At 47.8% G+C, this 25,443-nt stretch overlaps 1 protein-coding gene across 1 annotated transcript in view; it reads right to left on the bottom strand.

The window, feature by feature from the left end:
- GABBR2 (gamma-aminobutyric acid type B receptor subunit 2) overlaps window positions 1–25,443 on the bottom strand; it is a 351,400-nt gene that overhangs the window by 31,417 nt on the left and 294,540 nt on the right. Inside the window, exon 13 of the mRNA XM_039234825.1 lies at window positions 24,219–24,341. Within this exon, the coding sequence (XP_039090756.1) occupies window positions 24,219–24,341 (123 nt within the window). The remainder of the gene's footprint in view (window positions 1–24,218; window positions 24,342–25,443) is intronic.

Here is a 25,443-nt window from a genome sequence, read left to right as displayed (position 1 = left end):
TGCGTGCTCTCTGCCAAGGGTTCATCTTTGCACACCTCCGATGATGAGACACTCACCACCTCCGAAGGAAGCTCAGTTCATTTTGGGGATGGGTCAGATTAAAATGGGAATGTTCTTCCTCATTGTAAGCTGAGACCTGAATCCCTAGAACTTCCCCCAGGGGTCCTGGGCTCTGCCTTCTGGGCCCCTGCAAGCAGTGGCTCTTTCCTGAGCTCCGGGGATGTGCTCCTCAAAGACCTCTCTCTGCTGGGTTGACATTGACCATTTCTACATAGCACAGTGTTTAGCCCTTTCCCTATCCTGGCTGCTCTTCCTCCTGTCGCTCTCTGCATAGGGTCTGGGTCCCATCTGAGATACAAATTTTCTGGGGGCGCTGAGTGGGGCAAGAGTGTTGTCCTCTCCCCGCACCTACAGCCCTATTCACGGGGGGCTGTCCCTTGACCTTGCACTGGATATTTGGCAGCTGACGCACACCTGGGCTTGGCAGTCCACACTGTCATCATCCACGTTTAAGGGAATACTGGTGCCTGAAACAGACACGAACACACACACACACACACACACACACACACACACACACACACACTCAGAGCCCCGTCTGCTGTTCCTTAGGGATCTAAGGATCCTGTGATGCAGAAGCCCAGAGAGTTCTCTCTGCTGTCCAGGAGAAATGCGCTGGTGCCCTTCTGTCATCCCTCACGACACTTCAGGGTCTCCTTTTCCATGCAGGACATGCTGCCCTACTGTGCACTCCAAGAATCGGCCACCAAAGGCTACCGTGACCTAACAATCTCACTGAAAAGGAATTAAAATGGCCCAAACGAGAGAGCAGGGAGTGGCAGTCTGGAGACAGAAGGCGGCAGGGGAAATAAGAACAGGAATGTAGGTTTAAGGAGGGTGGAAGTGGTACTTTTTCCCGATGGACCATGGACGGTGACATAGCTTTGGCACAGCAAAAAGCAGGCATACGATCACCTCTCACGTTAACGTAGCATTTTTCACCAACACGATCACACGCACCCCTATGAGAGTCCCACGCAAGGTAGGGCAGGACGTATGAGCCCTATTTTGCAGATGAGGAAACTGAGGCTCAGAGAGGTTAAGTGGGCTGACCGAAGGGAATAATGGAGCAGCAGAGGCAGGGGCTCCCGAAACCCCAGCTGCTTGTCCACAGTTCTCAGCCCCGCTGCAGGAGGTGGGGGTCACATGGCCAATTCTGGCCCGGGCACTGTGAGAGAAGCGCCATTCACCCCGTGGGCTGAGGCCTGGAGCTGTTGCTGCAAGGCCGGCATGCTGCCTGGTGGTGGTGCCAAGATTGCTGAGCCGCCTCGTGGAAGCCGGTTACCCTGGAGACTAGGCGGACTCACAGGTGAGCTTCGACTGAGTGAGAAATAGACTTTTGATGCGTTTGGCTGCTGAGATTTGGGGGTTCCCAGATTTCGAGGGTTACTGCAGCCCAGCGCAGCCTCTCCCGGCTGACGCAGAAGGGCGATGGCATCTGTTTTATGCTATCACATGCAGGCACCATGCTAAGGACTTTGCACATGTCACTGCACGCAGTCCTTGAAGCTGTCCTGTGAGAAAAGGATTACTCTTCCTCTTTGCTGTATGGGAAAATGGAGACTCAGAGAAGTGAGGCCACCTGCCCCGGGTCACAGAGCCACAAAGGTGTGGGCCCGGGACGTGAATCTGGGTCTGCCTGATTGGAGAGCCTCGATGAACTCCAGTGATTTGCAGAAGCAGATGGCCATTGTGTCCCAACACCCTGTTGGGCTAAACGCTTCCTTTGAAGATGGAAGATTGCACAGATTGCTTTTCTCATTCAGATTTTATGCCTGAGTAAAATCCTTGTGCTATGATTTATTATAGCAACACTGATTTTCCAATTTTAAGACAACAATGCAGCTTGAAATAAAGGAGAAAGAAAACACTGAAACATTTGAAACCTTTGGTTTAGATCCTTATTACATCTTGCTTGAACTGCTCGGGGGCCTATCTCTCTTCCCCTCCTGCCTCCAGTCTCTCCCATTGTGACTGACCACCAGAGCCACCTTTCTTTCTTTCTTTTTTTAAATGTTTACTTATTTTTGAGAGAGAGAGAGAGAGTCAGAGGAGAGGGGCAGAAAGAGAGAGACACAGAATATGTAGCAGGCTCCAGGCTCTGAGCTGTCAGCACAGAGCCCGACGCAGGGCTTGAACCCATGAGCTGTGAGATCACGACCTGGGCCGAAATCGGACGCTTAATGGACTGACCCCCCCCAGATGCCCCCAGAGCCACGTTTCTAAAATAGAGTCTAAGTATGCTTCCTCCTGCTTGAAACCGACAAAGACTCCTCGTCCCCTCCAGCAGCACTTCCTAGACTGTATTCTTCAGAATATGTAAATGTAAATATGCTCCATGAGAAAAGGGTTCCATGGCCAAAGCAGTTTTGGAAATGCTAATTAAATTTTATTATTAAATATTAAAATGTTTAACGAAAAGATTTTTAAACTGCAGGACTTTTCAGAGCCTTTAACATGCTCAATTCAAGTCTGCTGTACGTTTCCAAGAAGCAGATGTATAGTTTCTGGGATCTGTTAAACTGTTGGACCATGAAATCGCCCATTCCCTTTTATTTTGGGACACCTAATGGGATTAGCATTCTGTAGCGGACACTTCGGGAGGAGGCTGGCTTTTAGGATAAAGTCTGAAGTTCTCAGCTTAACACTCAAGTCCTCCCAAGATCTGGTCCTGGATCACCCTCTGGGCTCATCTCACAAAGCCCTGTCTCCGTCTGCCCCAGGGTCCAGCCTCTGCGCATCCTGCGGCCTGTCACTCAGAGCTAGGCTGTTGGGCTCTCAGAGGTGTAACCTGGGGGGAAAGCAAAGGCCGTGGGACAACAGCAGAAACCTGACACAAAACAGCCTGCGTTGTGGGCATGTTAAGAACACTCTATTAGTGACGTGGCTGAGATGAAAATGGGAATGAGGACTGCACGACTAATTGAAAGCCATGTGTTTACCGAGGCTCAAAGAATCCCTTTTAGAAACAGGAACTGGGCCCGCGTCTGCCAACGAACAAGGCAAAATGGGTGCACACTGGAAACAAAAAGCGCCAAGATATGCTGGGCTGAACCAAAGATATCAATGTTAATAATAAAGTAATTAACATGCACGGGAAACGCAAAAGCTGCCAGGAGGCTGATAAGAGAGCGTTATTAAAAAAGAATGAGCAGCATAGCAGAGAAGTGAAATTAAGTTTTGCATTTCTTTTTTCTCATGGACCCCCCAAATACACTATGAGTAATAAATAGATCTTGACTTACTGCAAAAATACCAATGAGGCTGGGGCCAAAATTTGCTGTTGACCCTTCCTCCGGCAAAATAAACAGATCAATCATCAGTCAGCCAGCCAGTCACTGAGAACATGAGGAAAGGCATTAGTCTAGGATGGGGGACCCATGCCAGGTGGTGCGGTCGATGGCACGGTGGTTAAACGGGCCAGCTCTGGGGCCAGACTGCCTAAGAGCTAGTCCCAACTCTGTCACTTACAAATGATGGGACCTTGTAGCAGCTATTTAACCTTGTTGTCATCTGTAAAATGGGCGCAAATACAGTGCCTACCTCACAGGATTGAGGATTAAATGCACTGATGTAAAAAACCACCAGGTAAGTACATGGCCCCAGGGGAGGGCTCCGTCGGGGCCAGCTGTTACTATACTATATCTCCATCACTCCCTGCTGCAAGCTACCCTCCCAAAAACTCCCTGATGAGATAGAAGTTCAGAAAGTGTTTCAAAGGACTCATTAAGAAAAGCAGACCAGGGGTGCCTGGGTGGCTCAGTCAGTTAAGCATCTGATTTGGTCTAGGTCATGATCTCGCCATTCTAGAGTTTGAGCCCTGCTTCAGGGAGCTGTGCTGACACCTCAGAGCCTGGAGCCTGGGGTTTCAGATTCTGTGTCTCCCTCTCTCTCTCTGCCCCTCCTCCAGTCATGCTCTCTTTGTCTCTCTCTCAAAAATAAACAAACATTAAAAAAAAAGAAAGGAAGGAAAAAGAAAGGCAGACCAAACTCTGGTACCCTCATGGCATTGCCCCTGTGTCTGGTTCCCGGGGCATACAGAGGAAGAGCAGGAAGGTGGAAACAGGCATCTGAGAACTGGTTTAAACTGGCATATTATCCTCAGTCACCTATCAGGCTCTGAGGCTTTAAGTAAGTCTGTGCCTTGGTTTCCCCATTAGGGGTCTGTTCAGGTGATTTCTTAGATCATTTCAAGCCCTGAAATTCTGAGTCAACACTAGTCTTACTGACAAACATCTATTATAAAGAGTGTAAAACCGGCCCTCCCTGGAGGTTCCTCCTCCTTGCCACCTATTCCTGGTACTGGGGTCCTCCTGGGCCCTCAGGCTCGAAGCTGCCCAGGTACTGGCCTACCGTACCTTCCTCACCAGCATGTCCACCAGCCCTGAGTAGTGTGGCTTGAGCCTCTGCCCACCTTGCCTTGTCCATTGGGGTTCATGCTCTCTCGCCCTCACCGTGCCACCTTCCCAGCCTGTCCCTTCCTCAGGGAGGTTGTCTCCCCAACCCCCACGTTTCTCCTTTGTTCTCATAAAAATATCTTTTTCCAAACATACAGAAGCTGAATACTACAACCAACTCTTGTGTGCACTGTCTTCCATGAATCAATAACTGCTAACACTTCGCCGTATCTGTCCCCTTTCTGTCTTGCTTTCTCTCTCTCTCCACACACACACACACACACACACACACACACCCCTTCCACCGATCCCCCCCTCCCGCCAGACGATTTGAAAGTAAATTTCATACTTCATGACACTTCAGCGCAAATAAGTACGTTGTGTTACACACGCACGGTATTATCTCCTTTCATATGACAGTGGAATCTGGTAACTAGAGTGAACTTTGATAAAGACCTCATCGCATTGCTCCACGGCTACAACTCCCTTAATGGCTCCCAATTGCCTCTGAGGTTGAAGTCCAAGCTCCTTCTAGCCCTGCACCTGCTTTCTACCAGAAGAGCAACCAGATGCAACTGATTCTTGAACCCTTTCCTACACACACCTGCTCGAGGATTTTCATCTACTGGGAATGCCTCTATTCCTTGAGGCTTTGCCCATTGTTTAAAGCTCAGCTAGAGCGAAATAAGTCAGGCAGAGAAGGACAAATATCATATGTGTGCACGTATAGGAGGATTAGGAGGAACTTGACGGAGGAACAAGCGGGAGAAGAAGGGCGGAAATGGTGGGGGAAAGGGAGAGAGGCAAACCATGAAAGACTCTTGAATGCTGACAAAAACTGAGGACTGATGGATGTGGGGGGGAGGGGGGGTGGGCATGGAGGAGGGCACTTTGGGGATGAGCACTGAGTGTTATGTAGAAACTAATTTGACAAACTATTTGTAAAAAAAAAAAAAAAAAAAAAAAAAAAGCTCAGCTAAAGTCCTATTTTTGCCCAAAAAATTTAAAAATTGTTTTTAAATGTTTATTTACTTTTGAGAAAGAGAGAGAGAGAGAGACAGAGGCGAGAGCAGGGAAGGGGCAGAGAGAAGGAGACACAGAATCCAAAGCAGGCTCCAGGCTCTGAGCTGTCAGCACAGAGCTGGATGCAGGGCTCATACCCACAGACTGTGAGATCATGACCTGAGCTGAAGTCAGACACTTAACCGACTAAGCCACCCGGGCGCCCCTTATTTTGTCCAAAATTTCTAAGGTCTTTCTAGATGAAATGCATCTTCCTTTTCAGATCTCCACAGCATGTGGGAAGCTAGTGTGATGACATATTTCATGCACAGAGGAAGGCAGGAACGAAAGAATCACAGAGAAATGGAAGGGATCCCTGACCAAACGGTGTGCCTGAAGTCCACATTACCTCTGCCCCTTTCCAGGATGCCAGCATGTGGCCTCCACTCTGCACTCCAACTTAGTCACTTGCAACTGAAAATATCCTAACGGCTTCGATAGAGATTAGGGCTGGCAGTCAGTCTTCCGAAGCTGTGAAGCAGCAGTAGAAAAATACAATGCGTTATGCTCTGGTTGGATTGGAAAGTTGCTCTTCTCCCAAAGCATTTCCAACTCTTCTTGCCCTTGCTTTGGAGTGCCCTTCCCCCGGCGTGCCCCTGTGTACTTTTACTCCTTACAAAATTTTTTGAGATAAAATTCACATCACCAAAAATGCATCGTCTTAACCATTTTCCAGTGTACAATCACTGGTTTTTATTGTATTTACAATGCTGTTCAACCATCACTACCATCTAATTCCAAACCGTATCTGCCACTCCAAAAAGAACCCCCTAGGCAGCCCCTGATCTACTCTCTGCCTCTGTGGGTTTGCCTATTCTGGACGTTTCACATGGACAGAATCATACAACGTGGGGCCATGTAGTGTCTGGCTTTTCTCACCGAACATAATGCTGTTAAGGTGCTGTGTGTATTCAAGCTTCCTTTATCTTTATGGCCGAATAATACTCTATTGTCTGGAAACACCCCATTTTGTGTACCCATTCACCAGCTGATAGAGGTTCATGTTGTTTCCACTTGTTTTTGCCATTATTAAGTGCGCACATTGTCATCTCTCTTGAGTGGGAATCCATGGGCGGAATCGCTGGGTCCAAAGGTAACTCTGTTTAATTTTTGGGGGAAATGCTAGACTGCTTCACACAGCTCCTGTTTTCTTACACCATCCAAGTCCCTCTTCTTCTTTCGAGACTCGGGGAGAAAAAAGTCCCCTCTCTCCTTTTTTGTTTTGGTGAACTATTTCCCAAAACAGGATGATGGGCCTGTGAGGTCAGCCTCCGTGATCCTACAGGGTTGGGGGCGGGGCTGTTCCAGCACTTCCACCTGCACTGACGTGGTCAGCGAACATTCCCGTCTCCCCCGGACGGATGGAGTCCTGAGCGCAGGGGCCGTGCCTCCCCCAGAGCCGTGGCCCCAGCCTCTGGCACGTAGCAGTGCCTAGCAAATGAGGTTTGCGCAAAGAATGAACGGCTCCTGTCTCTACAGCAGCCTTATGGTGCCAGCAGGTTGTGGCGAGAGCCTCCTGGGTGTGGGGGTGTGCGCGTGTGGGAGGGGCCCGGGGCGTGGCTGTGGGAGGAGGCTCGGGGCAGGGCGAGGGTGCATGCGTGGATGGGTGATGACCACACGTGCTTATGTTCATACACGGCCATGGAATGGGCCATATGATACTGATCCAACTGGTTTGTGCCTAGAAGGGAGAGCTGAGGACAGTCAATGTGGACAAGATGGCAGTTAGGACGCCTGGTGGTGGACAAATGCTGGAGACACAGTAAAAGCTTCATCCTGGGGTGGAGCTCTGCTACTTAGGAAGCAGCTTCCCCTCCACGGCCTCATGTGGGAGTCGGCGAGGAGCATGGACGGAGCATGGCTCTGGGGAGCAGCAGGCCTGGCTTGTGCCTCGGGGCCCCACCCGCTACCTGGATGGTCCAGAGCCCTCACTCGACTCTGTACCTTTGGGTGCTCCCCTGCAAAATGGGAACAGGACTCTCTCTGCTCACGGTGACTAGAAGGATTCAGCGAATGGATTTTGGTAGGAGTGCACTGGGATGAATAAATCCACCTCACACGCAGCCCTGCTCCTCAGGACTTCCCTGGGAGGCTGGCAGGGTAGTTGTGTTAATTTCCTTATGGAGTCAGGAGTGAGAGCGAAAGTCACAATGATGGAATGCCTTTTATGGGTCAGGCTCAGTGAGAGGCACTTGAACATGTTTCTCTAGTTGATGCTCCTGGTAAACCTGTGAGGGAGGCATGGATCTTTCCTAATAGGCACCGGGGCTCAGAGAGGGTGAATCACTCACCCAAGGTCACACAGCTAGGAGACGGCGGAATATGGATCAGAACCTTGGATTGTGGTATCTGTGGCTACCTCATCAATCCTCCAAAGCCCCAGTGCAGGAGCCTGGGTTGTGAATGCATTCCATTTCCTTGGCATGTGAATGCCTTTCCAGAAGGCGGCCATATATTTTTAATAATTGGTAAGAACATGCAATCTCTCGTCAGCTGGCTTCCCGTCTGCTGTAAGACACAGATAAGAAAGAAAGAGCCGAGCAGACACAGGAAAATCCTCCACACCCGTTGGCAGAAATCGCTCCGGCCCAGAGTTACCTTCCTCATTTAATTCTCTGAGGCTTCTGTGTCTGACTCATGTAAGAAAATGACTTCTTGGGTGAAATATTAAAACGCCGTGCGTGGATGTTCATCGTCTCGCTCTGGCGGCTTTGGCGACGGTGGCTCAGAGAAAACAGGCTGTGCAGTCTGGGTTTGGGCATCAGATTTGATTCCTCTGAGGTTCCTGAGCCAGGCATGTGCTGGTCTGGGCTCAGGGGACCCAGTGACAAGGAGTCAGACACAGGAAAATGGCAAGATGAGGGACAAGTTCTCAGGGGGCCGAGGGGCGGGGTGGCCAGGGGCCAGGTAATAAAGAGTGCTCCGTGTATAGCTAACCTTCGTCGAGAGCCCTTGATGTGCTGGGCACAGGGTAAGTCCTCTCCAGGGACTGGCTCTTCTAACCCTCCCCAAAGCCCTGTGCAGTAGGAACTATTACTATCGAGACCCGCATATGGATGAAGACTGTGGCCCTCAGAAGTTGTCACTCACTGTATGTATCAGTTTCCTACAGTTGCTGGAACACATTTCCACGAACTGGGTGCCTTGTAACCATATAAATTTATTCTTGCACAGTTCTGGAAGGCAGAAGTCCGAAAGCAAGATACTGGCAGGGCTCGCCTCCTTGAAGGCTCTGGGGTAGAACCCTGCACATCTTCTAGCTCCCGGTGGCGGTACTTCCCTGGCCTGTGGCCACATACCGTTCCAGTCTCTGCCTTTCCCTTCCCACGGCCTTCTCTTCTGTGTCTGTGTCTGTCCTCTTCTGTTTCTTATAAGGACACTTGCCACTAGATTTAGGGCCAATCTCGGTAATGCAGGATGATCGCATCTTAAGATCTTCAGTTCCATCTGCAGGGACGCTTTGTCTACATCAGATTCTGTTCATAGATTCCGGGTGTAGGGATGTTGATATATCTCTTGGGGTCACAAGTCAACCCACTGTACTAACCTAACTTCACACAGTAAGTGGCTAAGCTGGGATCTGAAGCTAAATCTAAATTCCAGAGTCTATTTGCATAACCATTGCGGACCATCTCTCACAGACCTACCTGCTGCGTGACTACGTGCACGTCGCTTAAACGGTCTGTGCCTCAGTTTCCTCATCTGTAGATAATGGTAAGAACTGCATGGGGCTGTTGTGAGGATTAAATGAGCTGGCAATGTGAAGCGTCTGAAACAGGGCCTAGTACATAGTATATGCACTCAACACACACTGCTATTATTATTTTTGCTGCTGTTATTACCAAGACAACGCAGCTTCGTTGAAATCCTGCACGAAGGCTGAACAGACTGCTACAGAGGACGGGCTGGACTGCGATGCTCTCGGATCTAAATTTGCTGGGCTTGAACATCTGGTCACAAGTGCTCCACGCTTATGAAACATCAACCAGATAATCACAGATGTAAAAGAGATTTAAACATTTATAAGAGAACACTGGGCACAATAGATGCTAATAATTTTGAAAGCATCACTGAAGAAAATGTTTCTTTAAAACAAAACAAGTAAAACACGGGACTGACGCGAAAAGGAAAAAAAAAAAGCAGGAAGTATCCAGAGACTGGCAGGCCTGTTCTAGCAGAAGGGCTTTCACGTCATCTGACACCACATGGCCGGGGCTGGGGACAGTTTCAATGTGTAGCAAGGTCATCTCAGGCTGGTCAGTTCACCTCTTCAGCCTCAGTTTCCTCATCTCTAAAATGGGGATGTCCAGGTATTTTGTGAACTGTGCCATGCTGTTGAGATATGAGGCACTGCTGTTTTTATAGTATGCATTTGCCAACTCTTGAGTGCCTGTGCCCATGTGGGAGAGACCCGGGATCAAGGCCCCAGTTTGCAGAAGGGCAGGAGAGTGGCCGGGCCGGGCACTGAGAACTGGGCAGGACCTGTGATTACGTTGCTATCCCCTGAGCATTTAGGAGGGGTCCTCAGTTAGTGTCAGTGTCCTCTGAACTGAACTGAGCATGTTTGGGTCATGTTATATGTTCCATCCTATGTCAAGGTCAAAATGACTCAGTGTTTGAAATTTAATCCACCGTTGTTTAGGCAGAAACTTTAAGCCAAACAATGGCCCAAAATAACAAATATTCACCAAGTGGTCGATGGTTCCATTTCGGAGCCACTGTGAGTGCTGAGGTGCCCAGACACTGTGGTCCCAATGGCCCTTGCTTTCCTGTTGATTTCTTGTGGTTGGTGGCTTCACAGGTTTTTTTTTGTTTTGTTTTGTTTTGTTTGTTTGTTTAACCTAACGTTTTGGTTTGGAACTTGCTCACCTGCCTTTCACCTGCGATGAAAAACATGGCAGAAACAAATTTATAGCTTTTTCTTTTTTCTATTCCTTGCTCTCTCTCTCTTCCATTGGGGAAACAATTGATGAAGATTTTCAGAAACTCATGAGACTGAGCTCATTCAGCTCTGTAGGATTCACACACGTAAGCCTTCCCAGGTGGCCCTTTCTGAGTCTGCATGTCCTCTGTCACTATCACATCCTCTGACCGGAGGTCAAGGTGGGGGGTGGAAAGGGACCATCTGGACTTGAGGTCTTCTGGATTCAGGTTTTTCTTCTCTTATCTTTTTAGCCGTTAATGTATTGCCCTGGTCTAGATCTAGCTCTGGCATCCACAGGGCAGCCCTGGGCCCTTCCTAAAGACTAGTGAGAGGCTAGTCCAGAAGGTTTCAACCCTGGCTGCATACTAGAACCCAGGGCAACTTAAAAAAAATCCCACTGCTCATTCTGATTTTCTGGAGAGTGTCACCTGAAGACCAGTATTTTACAAAAGATCTTTTCTGGGTGATGCAGCCAGGATTGAGAACCACACATGTAGCCCAGCTTTAAAATCATTTACAAATCTTCTTTAAATATCACTTTAAAATGTTATTTTTCTTTTCAGTGTCAACATATTTACCCAGTGCTCTAAGCCAGCAGCTGAGTAACTGTATCACCTGGTCACAGGTTGTCAAAGCTGAAAAGAGTCATGCCAGGGAATCGTGTCCATTCATTCATTCATTCACTCACTCATTCACTCATTCATACATGCATTCCTTTGCTCATCCTTCACTTGTCCATTTTACCAACGTAACTTAAACACCTCCTATATGCCTGGCAGGTGCTATGCTAGGCTTTGAGGGTAGAGCACGGAGCAAGACTGGCAAGGGCCCTATTGCATGGAGCTAACATTCCAGTGGAGGAAGACAGAAAACAGAGTGAAAGATAAATGATGTGATGGAAAAACAGGACGAGGTGAGATAGAATGTTGGGGGCCCTTTACGGTTTGTTAATTAGCTAACATGTCAGTACTCCCCAAAATGTCTACAAATTCAATGCAACCCCGATGAAAATCCCAATGGTCTTTTTTGCAAACGTGGAAAAACTGATCCTGTAGGACTAATGGAAGCAAAGGACCCCGAGTGGCCAAAACAGACTTGAAAAAGAACAAATCTGTGGGACTTACACTCCCCAATTTCAAGGCTAACCATAAGTGATAGTAATCAAGACAGTGTGGTGTTGGCATCAGGACAGATATGTAGACTGATGGAATACGATTGAGTGTCCAGAAATAAACAATACATCAATGGTCAATTGATTTTGCATAGGGGTTAGAAGACTATTCAATGGGGGAAAGAATATTTTTTTCAGCAAAGTTTCCTTGGACAACTAGATACCCACATGTAAAAGAAGTGATTTGTATCATTACCTCACACCATATAAAAAGTTAACTCAAAACAGAGCGAATGCCTAAATGTAAGCCTAATCTATAAAACTCTTAGAGGAGAAGATAAGTATAATCTACATGACCCTGGACCAGGAAATGTTTTCTGTCCCACTGATCTCCTAATATGATCGCTCTCAGGCCGGGTTCAATTATTCAGTTAATATTATTTACTGAGTGTGTACTATGTGCTGTGCACTTTTCCGGGTGCTGGGATATAGCAGTGAATTAAAGACAACTCTCCCTCCCACCCCCCACCTCCCCACCACATCATCATGGAGCTCCCATTCTAGTGGATGCGGCGGTATTTGTGACAGTGATAGGAATGTGGATGGAATGTGCCATACTCATTCATGCAGAATGTACCCTAGCGTAGTCAATGCTCTATATACAGAGAACCCTGTGGATCAATACCTGGTTGTCCCTCTCCCTCCGGACACATATTAGGATGGCTCTTTCCTGCCCCCACTGAACTCAGGCAGGGACAGTTAACACGTTCTGGCCAGTAGAGTATCTGTGGAAACGACACGTGATGCTTTGGAGTGGAAGCTTTAAAAGTCAGTACACACTTTACCATGCACTCTTTCCCCCTGCGGCACAAGCTGTCCCAGAAGATGCCCACCAGCTGTGTCCTCAAGTTAGGACCCTGGGGGGGATCCCGGTGGACAAGTACTCTGATGAGTAAAGAACCTCTATTATCTTAGTCCTGGGTTATTTACTCATTTATTTAGTTGCCACCACAGCAAAACCTAGCACACCCTGACTAACACATGTTCTCTTTTGCTTTTTCACTCTCTGGATCCAAACTCCATCCTGGCTCGTACTTTAGAAAAGAAGGTCCACTGTCTCAGCACTGTAACTTAAACTTTAGACCGAGAATCTGGAGGCACGTGTCATAGAGAGGATGCAGTTGGTGACAGTCCATTCATGTGAATCTGTGTGTGTGTGTGTGTGTGTGTGTGTGTGTCTAATCTTGCCCACCAGCCTGTGCAGTCCTTGAGGGAGCCTGAGCATGGCAGACACAGGGGCCCCCCGTAACCGCTGAAGGAGCACCCCAATGACACATCATTTACAAAGAGTAGGTTGTTTGGAATTTTCTTCACTAAAAAGAGGGAAGGTCTCTGTGGGTGCAACAGCTCATGTTTCTGCTGACATGGACATGTCGGGGTGGGGAAAAATCACCCAAATTTAAAGGCTTATTTTGCTCCAGAAAGGTTTTACCAAGATACACAGTGGCCAGAAGATGCCAGGATCACAGGCAATTTTCTAGCCACTCTGTTCCAGGCACTTGAGAATTTCTAGCGAACAGATCACCCCCCGGGAAAGCACCTGGACAGGTAGGGAACCAGAGAATCTCTAACCTCAGGGCTGTGCCCTGGTGTTGTGGCTCCGTGTCTTTTGCTTTCATCCCGAGGGGCCTTCAGAGCCCGAGTGCCTCTGAAGGCACAAGAGAATCCAACAAGGAAGATGAAATAAACTGCAATCTCTCACATATCTGAGATGCCTTCTGATGATACAAGATGTTCCAGAAATGTGGCTGTGGCCAGCAGAGCCCATCTGTGCACATGCGGGGCCCACGATGCGGACTGCAGCTGGGGCTGAGCCGGGACCCACGCCAGAAGGCGAGTATCTGTGCACATCCCTAAATGTCTCCCTGGCATCTTATTCCAATTAAATCTTGCCCTGCATTCTCATTTTAATAACTTAATCTGGAATTTACACCTTGCCTCGTCTCCCGAAGGGCCTGAGGCAGCATACAATAAAAGCCCAAACACAGGAGGACAGTTAAAAATAAAGACAAACGATCAGAGAGCAAGATAATCCTCCAGGAACCTGAGATAAGATGGTTACTGCGGCCAGAGTGTTGAATTTGGTTCCTAATTTCTGGCAGCCAAGGTTAAAAAGACAGAGTGGCTTATTCAGTTACGATTGCCTGATCGAAGGAAGGAAGTAGATACAAGTTCACGGGGAGAGCACAATCCATTTCCTGGCGCTAAATTCCAAGAGGATCTATCCTGCGGATCTTCATCTCAGGGGCACTAAGTCACAAACTGAACAACAGTCCTTTATAGAAGATGCTGAATCATTCTTCAATTGGCAGCTTTAGCCCCATAAGTGGGCCCTTGATAAAAGGCGAGGGTGTAATATTAAATTAAATTGCAGCTCGGCGAAGACATTTCTTGGAGAAGCCGGCTTAATGGGCCCAGACAGATGGGTTGAATTTGGACATATGGAGGCATGGGGAGAGAGTTCCAGGTGGAGGAAACAATTTATTCAATAAATATTTACCGAGCACTTACTCTGAGCCAGGCCCTGCCAGTGAGTGGGTACTGGGGACACACAGATGGCCTTGCCCTCCAAGGAGGTCACAGACTAGGGGGGCTGAGTGCACAGACAGTCAATTACTGGTGCTGTGACGGGAATGAGGGGCAGACAGGGTTAAGGGGCTTAGGCAGATGCATCTGGGGCAGAGTCTGTGTGTTCCAAAGGCTCCCGGAGAAGATGCTTCAGAGCTGCTTCTTGAAGGTCAAATGGGAACTTTCTGCACGAAAATGGCACCTTGAGGTGGTGTGGAGGCTGTACTGGGTAGAGGGGATGGCACGTATGAAGGTGTGGAGGAAGAGAGAGTCTGATATTTTGGAAGAATGCCAATCACTCCGTGTAGCTGAGCACAAGGAGTGAGGAGGGGCCCAGAGGTGGGGAGGCAAATGAAGCCAGAATGTCAAGGTCCTCTGGGCCTGCTGAGTGTCAGCTTCATCCTCTAGCCCATGAGGAGGATTTGAACCAGGAGAGTGACCTGGCCAGAAGCTCAGACGGTGCAAGCATCTCCCGGGAGGAGTTAGTCAGGCTAACCAGGGCCTGACTCCGCCAGAGGTCCTTGTGGGATCCCACTACCCTGCCTGGGAGTTGGTCTGCATTTGCTGGGGTCCCAGACCAGCCATCCATGAGCTCATAGAAAGCTATGGATGATAAAGACCTGTCCCACTGTCTAGGGCTGGCAGTGATGACCCATCACTTGGAATGTGACCCTTTGCATCAAAACTTTGGGCCACCAGGCCACCTGTGAACAGCCCACAGAGAAGAGTGGGCCCTGATCCTTGGCCATTCTGATATCTCTTTATTTCAAAATGAATAGTGTGAGATGGAGCTTGGACAAGCTTTATGAGGATACCAGATGTTTCCAGAAAGTATTTGCTTTGTGACTGGATTTTTCTGCAGAGCAACTGTAGAGGGAGGTAGAAGATAAGCGTGAAAATTATTTAAAACTCTATGTATTCGCCTCTTCCAATATCTGTTTCCATAGAAACATACTGGAATGAGCCACCAGTTTCAAAGCCAAGTGTAGTCTATGACTTTGAAAGCCCTGGTTTGCTTCCTCATAAAGAATGGTAAAAGCATGGAATATGGAGGGAAGTTTGAAATACCCCTTTATTCCAGACTGCCCTGAACTTGATTACTGCCTGAATGGCCAGAAAGCCACAGAACCTGGAGTGCTGGGAATTCTTGATGTAGGCTGCTTGCAGCCTATGGAGACAGCCTTTCACCATTTCCATAAATAAACGCCACACACATGGCTCCCATGGGTGATTGCACATGATTCCGTTTCTTATTGCCACCTGCCTGGGAGAGATGGGGCAATGTCTGCAGGCAGGGCAGGTAGTCTAAGGATGCTGCCCTGTGGCTCTGCGGGGTGTTCAACTTTCAGTGACTTTTAGTGCTGTCTGCCATTTTCTCTTCATTTCAAAACCATTTCAGAGTGGTCAAGTGGAGGTGGAGGTGGCGGCCTGGCATAAAAGGAAGGCTTGGGGGGGAAAAAACCAAACAAGTCTTCCACCTAGGTTCATAGGCTGTCTTCACACCAGCAGTATACACTGCTTTTACTTCCGGGGGAAATCATCTCAGACTATTTTCCTTAAAAGAAAAAATTAAACCATATGGGTGTGTGTGTATGAACACATATACCATGTCAATTCTTGGTTTTCATCTTACTTGATCTAAAACCAGCATTTGACCCATGTGGTCAAAACCTCCCCCCAAAACACTTTCTTCATTTGGTTTGCTAGACACCAAACTCATCTGGTTTCCTTCCTATCTTGGTGGCTTCTCCTTCTAGGTCCTTTGCTGTTTCTTTCCTACCTTCCTGATGTCCAAACACTGGAGTGACTGAGGGTCTGTCCTTGCTTCCTTTCTCATCTCCATCTATATGCCCTCCCCCTGCAGTGCTCGCATCCAAGGGTTTGAATGCCATCTGTGTGTTGACCACATCCAAGTTCCCATCTCCCTTACACATCTTACATGTCTCCTCGAGCTCCAGACCTGTGTATATAACACCTATTCACCATCACCACTAGTAGAGTAGTATTAAAAAACAAGTGTTTTCCCTTTTTTCTCAAGAATACAAATCATAGCTGAAAACCCCCTTTTAGCCTACTTGGCAGATTGGCCCACACCTGCTATATCTGAAATGCAGAAACAGCTCATCTTCCCATCAGACTCTGTAAAGCATAGGAAGAGAGGGCTGAGATGCAATGCGGGAGTACTAAGCTGGGGGCCGAGTCGGGGGTGCACCTGTCAGCCCTCGCCTTGGTCTGTGGTATTTGTCTCAGAGAGCTCTCCCTTCTTTGAATGCCCCCTGTGCACGGGCAGCTCTCTCTCTCTCTCATGGCCCAGCTTTCGGACAGCTCTCTCTCTCTCTCATGGCCCAGCTTTCGGACAGCTCTCTCCTGGCTACTCCCTTCCTTCCTGACCACTGCTTCAAAATTCCCTTCCCAGGCTTCTTCTGTCCCCAGCACTGCTTTGTGGCTCCTCAGGCTCCAGTCAGGACATCGTCACTTGTCACTGCACCTACTCCCTGAGTGGTGGCACTCATGCCCACGGCCCCCCCCTCCAATCTCTATCTACAGGACAAACTACTCCCTCGTGCTCTAAGACCCTATATCCGATCTGAGCCCCTCTGCCCAGAAGCGAGCCCCTCACATTCCCTCCCAAACTGGCTCCTTATTCTGCACCCTGCCTCAGTGAAGAGGTTTGCCATCCACCACCCAGAGATCTGGGCGTTGCCCTTGCCGTCTTCCTGCCCCATCCTTTAGAGTCAATCAATCACCAAGCCTTGTCACTTCTGCTTCCTCAATCTCACTCAAAGCCACCCGCTTCTCCCTGTTCCTACTGCAACTGCCCTGCTCTAGGTCACCATCAGCTCCTGCCTGGATTACAGCAAAACCCATCTCTGAGCCTTCCCTGAGCCTCCAGCCTCACGCCTCCATCTGTTCTCACCCTGCAGCCAGGGCAAATCTGATCATGTCACTCCCCTGATTAAATGTCTTTAATTTGAAATTTAACCTCCTCTGTTTAGCACGTTATGTCCCTAACGACCGGCTCTGCCCACATCTTCATTTGTCTTTCTTGTCACCTCGCCAGAGGGACCCTTGACTTTGGACAGCTGAACTATTTTTCCCCCACCCCTCTCTCTCACACACACACACACACACACACTCCTTGAGAAAAAAAAATATACTAACATCTGTAATATGGTGAGAAACTAGATACTTTCCCTCTAAGATTGGGAATAAGGTTGGAATGCTCCCTTCTCACCATTACTATTCTTTTTTTTTTTTTTTAAATTTTTTTTTTTAATGTTTTATTTATTTCTAGGAGAGAGAGAGAGACAGCGTGAGCAGGGGAGGGTCAGAGAGAGAGGGAGTCACAGACTGAAACAGGCTCCAGGCTCCGAGCTGGCAGTCAGCACAGAGCCTGACGCGGGGCCCGAACCCACGAACCGCGAGATCATGACCTAAGCGAAAGTCGGACGCTTAACCGACTAAGCCACCCAGGCGCCCCTCACCATTACTATTCAACATTGTATTCGGGGCCCTAGCTAATACAAATAGTAGACAAAAAAGGAAATAAAAGGTATACATATTGGGAAGGAAGAAATAAAATTGTTCGTTTGCAGTTGACATGATTATCTATTTTGAAGTTCCAAAGAGTCAACAAAAAAACTTCCTGGAACTAATAAGTAATTATATAACAAGGCTGTAGGATATAGGTTAGTATACAAAAGTCAATTGCTTTCCTATATACTGGAAATGAGCAATTGGAATCTGAAATTAAAAACACAATACCACTTGTACTCTCACCAAAAGGAAAATAAAATACTTAGGTATAAATCTGGCAAAATACGTGTAAGATCTATGTGAGGAAATCTACAAAGCTCTGATAAATCAAAGAAGCTCTAAATAATAGAGAGACATTCCATGTTCATGGATAGGAAGACCCAATATTGTTAAGATATCAGTTCTTCTAAATTTGGTCTATAGATTCAACACAGTCCCAAACAAAATCCCAGTAAGTTACTCTGTGGATATTAACAAACTGTTTCTAAAGTTTACACGGAGAAGCAAAAGACCCAGAATAGCCAATACAATGTTGAAGAAGAATAAAGTTGGAGAGCAGACACTATTTGACTTCCAGACTTAGTATAAAACTATAGTAATCAGAACAATGTGATATTGGCAAAAGAACAAATAGATGAATGGAACAGAATAGAGAGTCCAGAAATAGACCTATACAAATGTAGTCAACTGGTCTGTGGCAAAGACACAAAGGCAATGGAGAAAGGATAATATTTTTGATAAATGGTGCTGGAACGACTAGACATTCATATGCATAAAAATGAATCTATAAAATGACCTTGTATCTTTTCACAAAAATTAACTCAAAATGGACTATAGACCTGAGTGAAAAATGCAAAGCTGTAAAATTTCTGAAAGATAATAGGAGAAAACCTAGGTGACCTTGGGTTTGGCAATGAGTTTTTAATTTTTTTATGCTTTATTTATTTCTGAGAGAGGGAGAGAGAGAGAGAATGAGCAGGGGAGGGTCAGAGAGAGGGAGATACAGAATCTGAAACAGGCTCCAGGCTCTGAGCTAGCTGTCAGCACACAGCCCGATGCAGGGCTCAAACCCACGAACCGTGAGATCATGACCTGGGCCGAAGTCAGACACTCAACCAACTGAGCCACCCAGGCGTCCCGGCAATGGGTTTTTAAATCCGGCACTGAAAACATGATCAATGAAAGAAAAAAAAAAGATAGGTTAGGCTTTATTAATAAAAAAATTCTGTTTCACAAAAGACAATGTTAAGAGAATGAAAAAGATAGAGACTGAGAGAAAAGATTCACAAAACATATTTGATAAAAGACTTGCATCCAAAATACACAAAGAACTTTTAAAATTCAACAATAAGAAGACAACCTAATTAAAAAGTGAGTAAAAGATCTAAACAGACATCTCACTAAAGAAGATACACAGATGGCAAATAAGTATATGAAAAGATGCTCCACATCATAGGTCATTAAGAAATTGCAAACGAAAACAGCAATGCGATATCACTTCATACCTATTAGAAGAGCTAAAATCCAAAACACTGATAACACCAGTTATCAGTTATTCTGTTGCTGGCAAGAATGTATAGCAACAGAAATTCTCACTCATTGCCGATGGGAATGGAAAATGGTACAGACACCTTGCAAGATAGTTTGGCAGTTTCTTATAAAGCTAAACATGGACTTAGCATATGATCCAGTGATCATGCTTCTAGGGTATTTACCCAAATGGGTCGAAAACTTAAGTCCACACAAAACCCTACACAAAAATGCTTATGGCAGCTTTATTCATAATTGCCAAAACTTAGAAGCAACCAAGGTGTCGTTTGATGGGCAAATAGATAAACTAACTGCGGCATAGCCATACAATGGAATATTCAGTGATTAAACGAGATGAGCTATCAAGTCATGAAAAGACATGGAGGAACCTTAAACGCATATTGCTAAGTGGGAGAGACCATTCTGAAAAGGCTACCTGTCATGATTCCAACCATATGACGTTTTGGAAAAGGTAAAACTGTCACGACACTAAAGAGATCAGTGGTTACTGGGGGTTGGCAAAGCATTGAGGATATTTAGGACAGTGAAACTGTTCTCTATGACACTGTAATGGTGGACACACAACTTTGGCATTTGACAAAACTTGTATAGTGTGCAAAGCAGAGAGTGAACCCTAGGGCACCTGGGTGGCTCAGTCGGTTAAGCATCCGACTTCGGCTCAGGTTTGTGAGTTCAAGCCCCGCGTTGGGCTCTGTGCTGACAGCTCAGAGCCTGGAGCCTCCTTCAGATTCTGTGTCTGCCCCTCCCTGCTCATGCTCTGTCTCTTAATAATAAAAATGTTAAAAAAATTTTTTTAAAGAAAAGAGTGAACCCTACCTAATGATAAATTATGGATTTTAGTAAATAATAATGAATCAGTATTGGTTTGTTAACAAACACATCACACAATGCAAGATGTTAGTAATAGAAGAAACTGTGGGGTGTATAACGGAGCTCTCTGTACTTACTGTTAATGTTTTAAGTAAGCCAAAAACTCTAAGCAACAAAATCTATTAAGTATACAAAATTTTTAAAATGCTATATATATCATATTCTATCCTTAGAATAGGATCTGGCACATAACAAGTGCCATATAAATATTTATTGCATGGAAATGAATAAGGGTGTGCAGCTGGGATGTATCCAGTAGGACTCCAGAATCAGCTTTTCATTCTCCGGACATTTGCACACACTCTCACTGGGAGAATCGCACACCCCACCCCCCCGCCCCCACCGGGTCCTTCCTTTATTCGCCAACTCTTCATCTTGCTTATTTACTTCTAACTGCTTTCAGAATCTAATTATGCTATGTGGTCTAAAGTGATCGTGCTTCTTTCTGTGTTTCCTGTTTGCCGATCAACTAACCTGTGGGGGCCATGAGATCAAGGGCCATGATTACTGGGCTTACCTCTGTGTGCAGAGGTAATGCTGGGCAGCATGTGTGTGTGTGTGTGCGTGTGTGTCTGACCTGGCTCTGTCCTGGAGAAGCTGGCAGTCCAGCAGGGCTAGGGGCAGGGATGTGCTCAGCAGAGATGAACAGCACACTAAGTGTCCCAACAGAGGAAATGCCAGGAAGCTAGGGACAGGAGTGGGGAGGAGCAGGAGCTTCAATCTGGTAGAGCGGGAGAACTCGGGGACACATCCTTGTAGAGGTAACACGGAGGCCAGGAACTGAAGTTCATTTCCTTGTCAGAGAAAGTTCTGGAAGGGGGATAGCACAGGCAAAGGCTTGGAAGCGTAACACAGAGCAAGGCCTATGACTGGAATCCTGAGGTGTTCAGAGTGCCCAGAGCAACCAAAGGCACCCAGGGAGGGGAGGGGAGGTGGGGACAGAGGACAAAGATCTTTGATCGCTTCTCCCCCAAGCAAAGACTTTCTCTCTCATGGGGGGGGGGGCGTGTTCTGGAAAAAACAGCCCCCTGAAGGAGAATTTAGGACACCTCACCCCCAGGTACACCGTTCAACCACCACATTGTGTCCTTGTGTCCGGGAGAGGAGGGTCTGAGAGGAAGCAACCGACTGCTCGGTGCTGTTTGGTGGAAAACCGACAATAAGCCTACGGGGCTGTGGGTCGACAAATCAAAGGGTTCTGCTACCATGGCAACAGAATGACAGGGCAACCCTAAAATAAGAGGAGAGAAAGAGGAGCGGGCCAGAAAAGGTTCAGAGAGAAATCTCGGCAGATACCTGGAGGGAAACACAGAGACGGAGTATCTGGGCAGAGAGCCAGGGAGCTGGCTCTCCTCCAGGCCCCACTTTGGAAACTCTGGATGCCCCTGGGCAGGAACATCCTGTCCCCAGACTCAGTCTCCTCATCTACGCAGTGAGCCATTTCCATGGCACCCCCACAGCTCCTTTGAGACCCACTGCCCTGAAAGGTCGCAAGTGGGCTGCGGTCCTCTGCACAGAGACACTGAGAGCCTCAGTACTTCTTTCAGAAAGGAAGGAAGAAAGGTAAGGTCGGTGATAGCAGACAGTCACTTAACACTAATCGGACTAAAGCACGAGGTTGATCTCCTTTAAAGGGCCCAGGGGGACAGGCTTCCCGGATCCATTTCCGGAGTCTGCTGACTCAGGCTGACGCCAGCCCTACGGCCTCTCCCTGCCACAGCCAGAGCCTGGGAGACCCCTAGTGCGTACTTGGCCTCCACCTTAACCTCCAGTGGAGGTAGCCATGCCCTGCTTCCCCAGCCACCCACGGCTAGGCTTCAAGCCAGCAGAGTCTGGCCTCTGTCCACCCGCCCCGACGCAGGTCTTCCAGCCGGATCCGCCTGACTTGCTTTCTCCCTCCCTGACATCCTGGCCTGCTTCCCCCTTCTGGCCTGCGCTCCAATCTCAGCCCTCATCTGCACAATGTGAAAGCATTCCCTTGCCCTGCCCACTTCACAGGTTTGTGCTGATGGCCAAAGGTCTGTGAGAGCCCCTGAAACCCAGAAGTGCCATCTGTGTGTTGAAAGGCAGGGGAGGGTAGTGCACGAGAGGGTAGTTTGTGGTGTTGCCGCTAACCTGCTAGGTAACCTAGGCAAGTGCAATCTCTTGGGGTTTCTGTCTCATCATTAAAACGGGGTTCATAGGGGGGCGCCTGGGTGGCTTAGTCGGTTAGGCGTCTGACTTTCGCTTAGGTCATGATCTCGCGGTTCGTGGGTTCGAGCCCCACGTCGGGCTCTGTGCTGACTGCCAGCTCAGAGCCTGGAGCCTGTTTCAGAGTCTGTATCTCCCTCTCTTTCTGACCCTCCTCTGCTCACGCTGTTTCTCTCTCTCTCCCCTAGAAATTAAAAAAAAAAAAACAAAACAAAACAGGGTTGATAGGGTGCCTGGGTGGCTCAGTTGGTTGAGTGTCCAACTTTGGCTCGGGTCATGATCTCACGGTTTGGGTTCTAGCCCCACATCGGGCTCTGTGCTGACAGCTCAGAGCCTGGAGCCTGCTTCTGATTCTGTGTCTCCCTCTCTCTCTGACCCTCCCCTGCTCACGCTCTCTCTCTCTCAGAAATAAAGAAGACATTAAAAAAAATGAAAACGGGGTTCAGGATAGCACCTGTTCCATAATTATTGTGAGAGGATCTAGTGAGCTAACACGCAGAACTAGCTATCACCGTCACTGATGTTACCATTACTGGCATCAGGCTTATGTTCAGCACCCACCCTGGCTCTCCCCAGCACGATGGCTGGCTTGGCCATGACGGTTCCTCCTGTTGTTGACAACCTGTCTGGATTTCCAAGTTCTGGCAGTGGGGGAGGAAGTCCCCCGGGGGAACTTTGCCAACTATGCACCAGGAGTGGTGACCAGGTGCCACCTCCCTTCTGGAAACAGTCTGCCTGCCTCTGACCTCTGCCTCTTGGACCGTGGGCACAGTCCATGTCCCGGCTCTCCTCCTTGGCATCTCTGGAGTCCTGCTTCTTTCCAAGTGTGGCTGAGGGCCGCGAGGTGCAGGGCCAGCCTGGAAGCTCTCTCCTGTAGCCACGCTGGCAGAGAACACCATTCTCTGCCACGGCTCCGGCTTCATGACTTCTCACGGCACCCAGTAAACCCTCTACAAGTTCCCCTATGAACACGTAGAAGCCGGGTGTCTTATTTGCTAGAAATCCTTCTTGTCCAGAAGGGTAAAAACCTCTGTCTCCAGTGCATAAAATGACCATTTCCACATTAGGTTAGAATCCGCACTACAGTCCACGAAAAGATTTCTCTAATGATGCAAACTCTAGTTCTCTCAATAGAACTTGCTACGTGGTACAGAGATCACCATTCACGGCACACCCGTGTTCAAGCCGGTCAAGGCCAGCTCTCTCCCACAAAGGCAAGTTTAACTAATCTAGGAGCCAGACAACAAAACCACCTCTTCCAAAGGGTCTTGAACTTCTCTAATTTGGAGCATCCTGGGAAGACCCGTGCGAGTAGAGGGCAAGGCCAAACGCAAGACTATTACAATACATACTTAACCGTACTTTTATGTAAGTTTCTTTATTTTGGCAGCACTTCCCACTTGGAAAGTCATATGGTAACTAGAAGGAGCTATCAGGATGTTTACTCCCTACTGGCACTCCTTAGGGAACATCCTATAAAGGAGGGTGGAACGCAATCTCATTTCTGGACTGACAGATCACACAAATGGGGGCTTCTGCAATGTGCAGAGAATATACTCATTTAAATGGCCCAACATTTCTTATTTCTGCATATATTAGTATCACTAGACAATTCTTTCACTGTTTTGTTTTTTTTCCCCACAGGAGTGAAGACTTTATATTTGGCCTTTCGGAAATTGGTCTCAGATGGAAGGAAACAGAAATAAATGAGGAGTTTCTGATAGGGAACGTGGGCCCTAGTAGTGCTGTGAAGATTCCCCGGTAACTACCTTGAGTTCTTGTTCAGCAGTGCACTTTGGGCAGCTGGAGGGCTGCGCTGCCTCCCTGTCCCCGCGGGTATGGGAGCCACGTCCCTTCCAGCCTCCCTCCGGATGGGGCCAGCACTTACCTCCATGCTGTACCTCTCCACTGTTCTCCTCAAGGGGTCGACAGCCTGCCAGCAAATCAGGATGCACAGGTCGATCAGCAGCATGCCCCCGACAATCACCAGCAGCTTCTGGTCCTTGATGATCTGCAGAGAGGGCAGGGGCAGAAAGAAGCAGACGTGAGGCTCCCGAGCAGCAGCTGAGGCGCTGGCTCAGGGGATTGTGTCACCCTCAGTTTCAGAATCTCTCAGGACTCCTTGTCACCTGCAGGATACATCTAGCCAAATTCCTTTGCTTGGCATTCAAGGCCTTTCCTGAGCTTGGTCGACCACTCCCCAAAACACATAGGTGCACTTAGTAAGGTTTGATGGCTCCTGGTTTCTGGACCTGCTGTGATTTTCACTGCACCCCCACCCCCAACTCCCACCCCTAGGCCTTTGTAGGTGCCGATTCTGTTATCTGAAACATCCTATTCTTTCTGTCTGGCAAACTCCTAATAATCCCTAAAGACCCAGATCCAGTGTCACCTCCTCTGTGAAGTCCCCTGTAACTCCTACAGCAGGACTAATTACTCCCAGAGCACTTTGTTCATACACTCATCAGAAGTAACTGGAGAAGAATAGCTAATATTTAATGAATACTTACTCTGTGCCTGCCTCTAGGTTGATTAATGGCTTACATACATTATCTCTTATAAAGGCAGATGCTATTATTAGTCCCATTTTATGGATGGAGAAACTGAGGTTTGTGAGGGCTAAGCAACTTGCTCAGTGTACTACAGTTAGTAAGAGGTGAAGTCCAGATTTGAACCGAACTCCTCCTTTCTCCATAGTGCACACCCTCAAACACTTATAGCCCAAACCAGATGCTATATTGTTTTATATGACTGTCCTCCTCAGTAAACTGGGGAGACCAATTTTATTGTTTTGTGCATCCTCAGTACCAAGCAGGCCCTGGCAAGCGGTAGACACTTAAAAGTTTGATGGATCGAATTGCGATGAAGGAATATAAAAATAAGAAATATAATTTCCATCCCTCTTTGCAGCCTGGGATATCTTTTATTACACTGCGAAATTCCCACCCCACTTTATGTCTGTTTGACAGGGACTGGCCCTGGGGACAAATGCAGCCAGGACCAGACAACCTGTATTCTACTCATTGTGCCTTTATGTGCCTCCCCCCCCCCACCCCCAAGCTAATGTGATGAAGTCATCCTGGAAGAGACTATAGGAAAACAAACAAAACTGA

This window comes from Hyaena hyaena, unplaced genomic scaffold, assembly GCF_003009895.1.
Source record: "Hyaena hyaena isolate Hyena2069 unplaced genomic scaffold, ASM300989v1 scaffold_93, whole genome shotgun sequence".
Taxonomy (NCBI): domain Eukaryota; kingdom Metazoa; phylum Chordata; class Mammalia; order Carnivora; family Hyaenidae; genus Hyaena; species Hyaena hyaena.
This window is presented reverse-complemented; position numbering and strand designations above follow the sequence as displayed.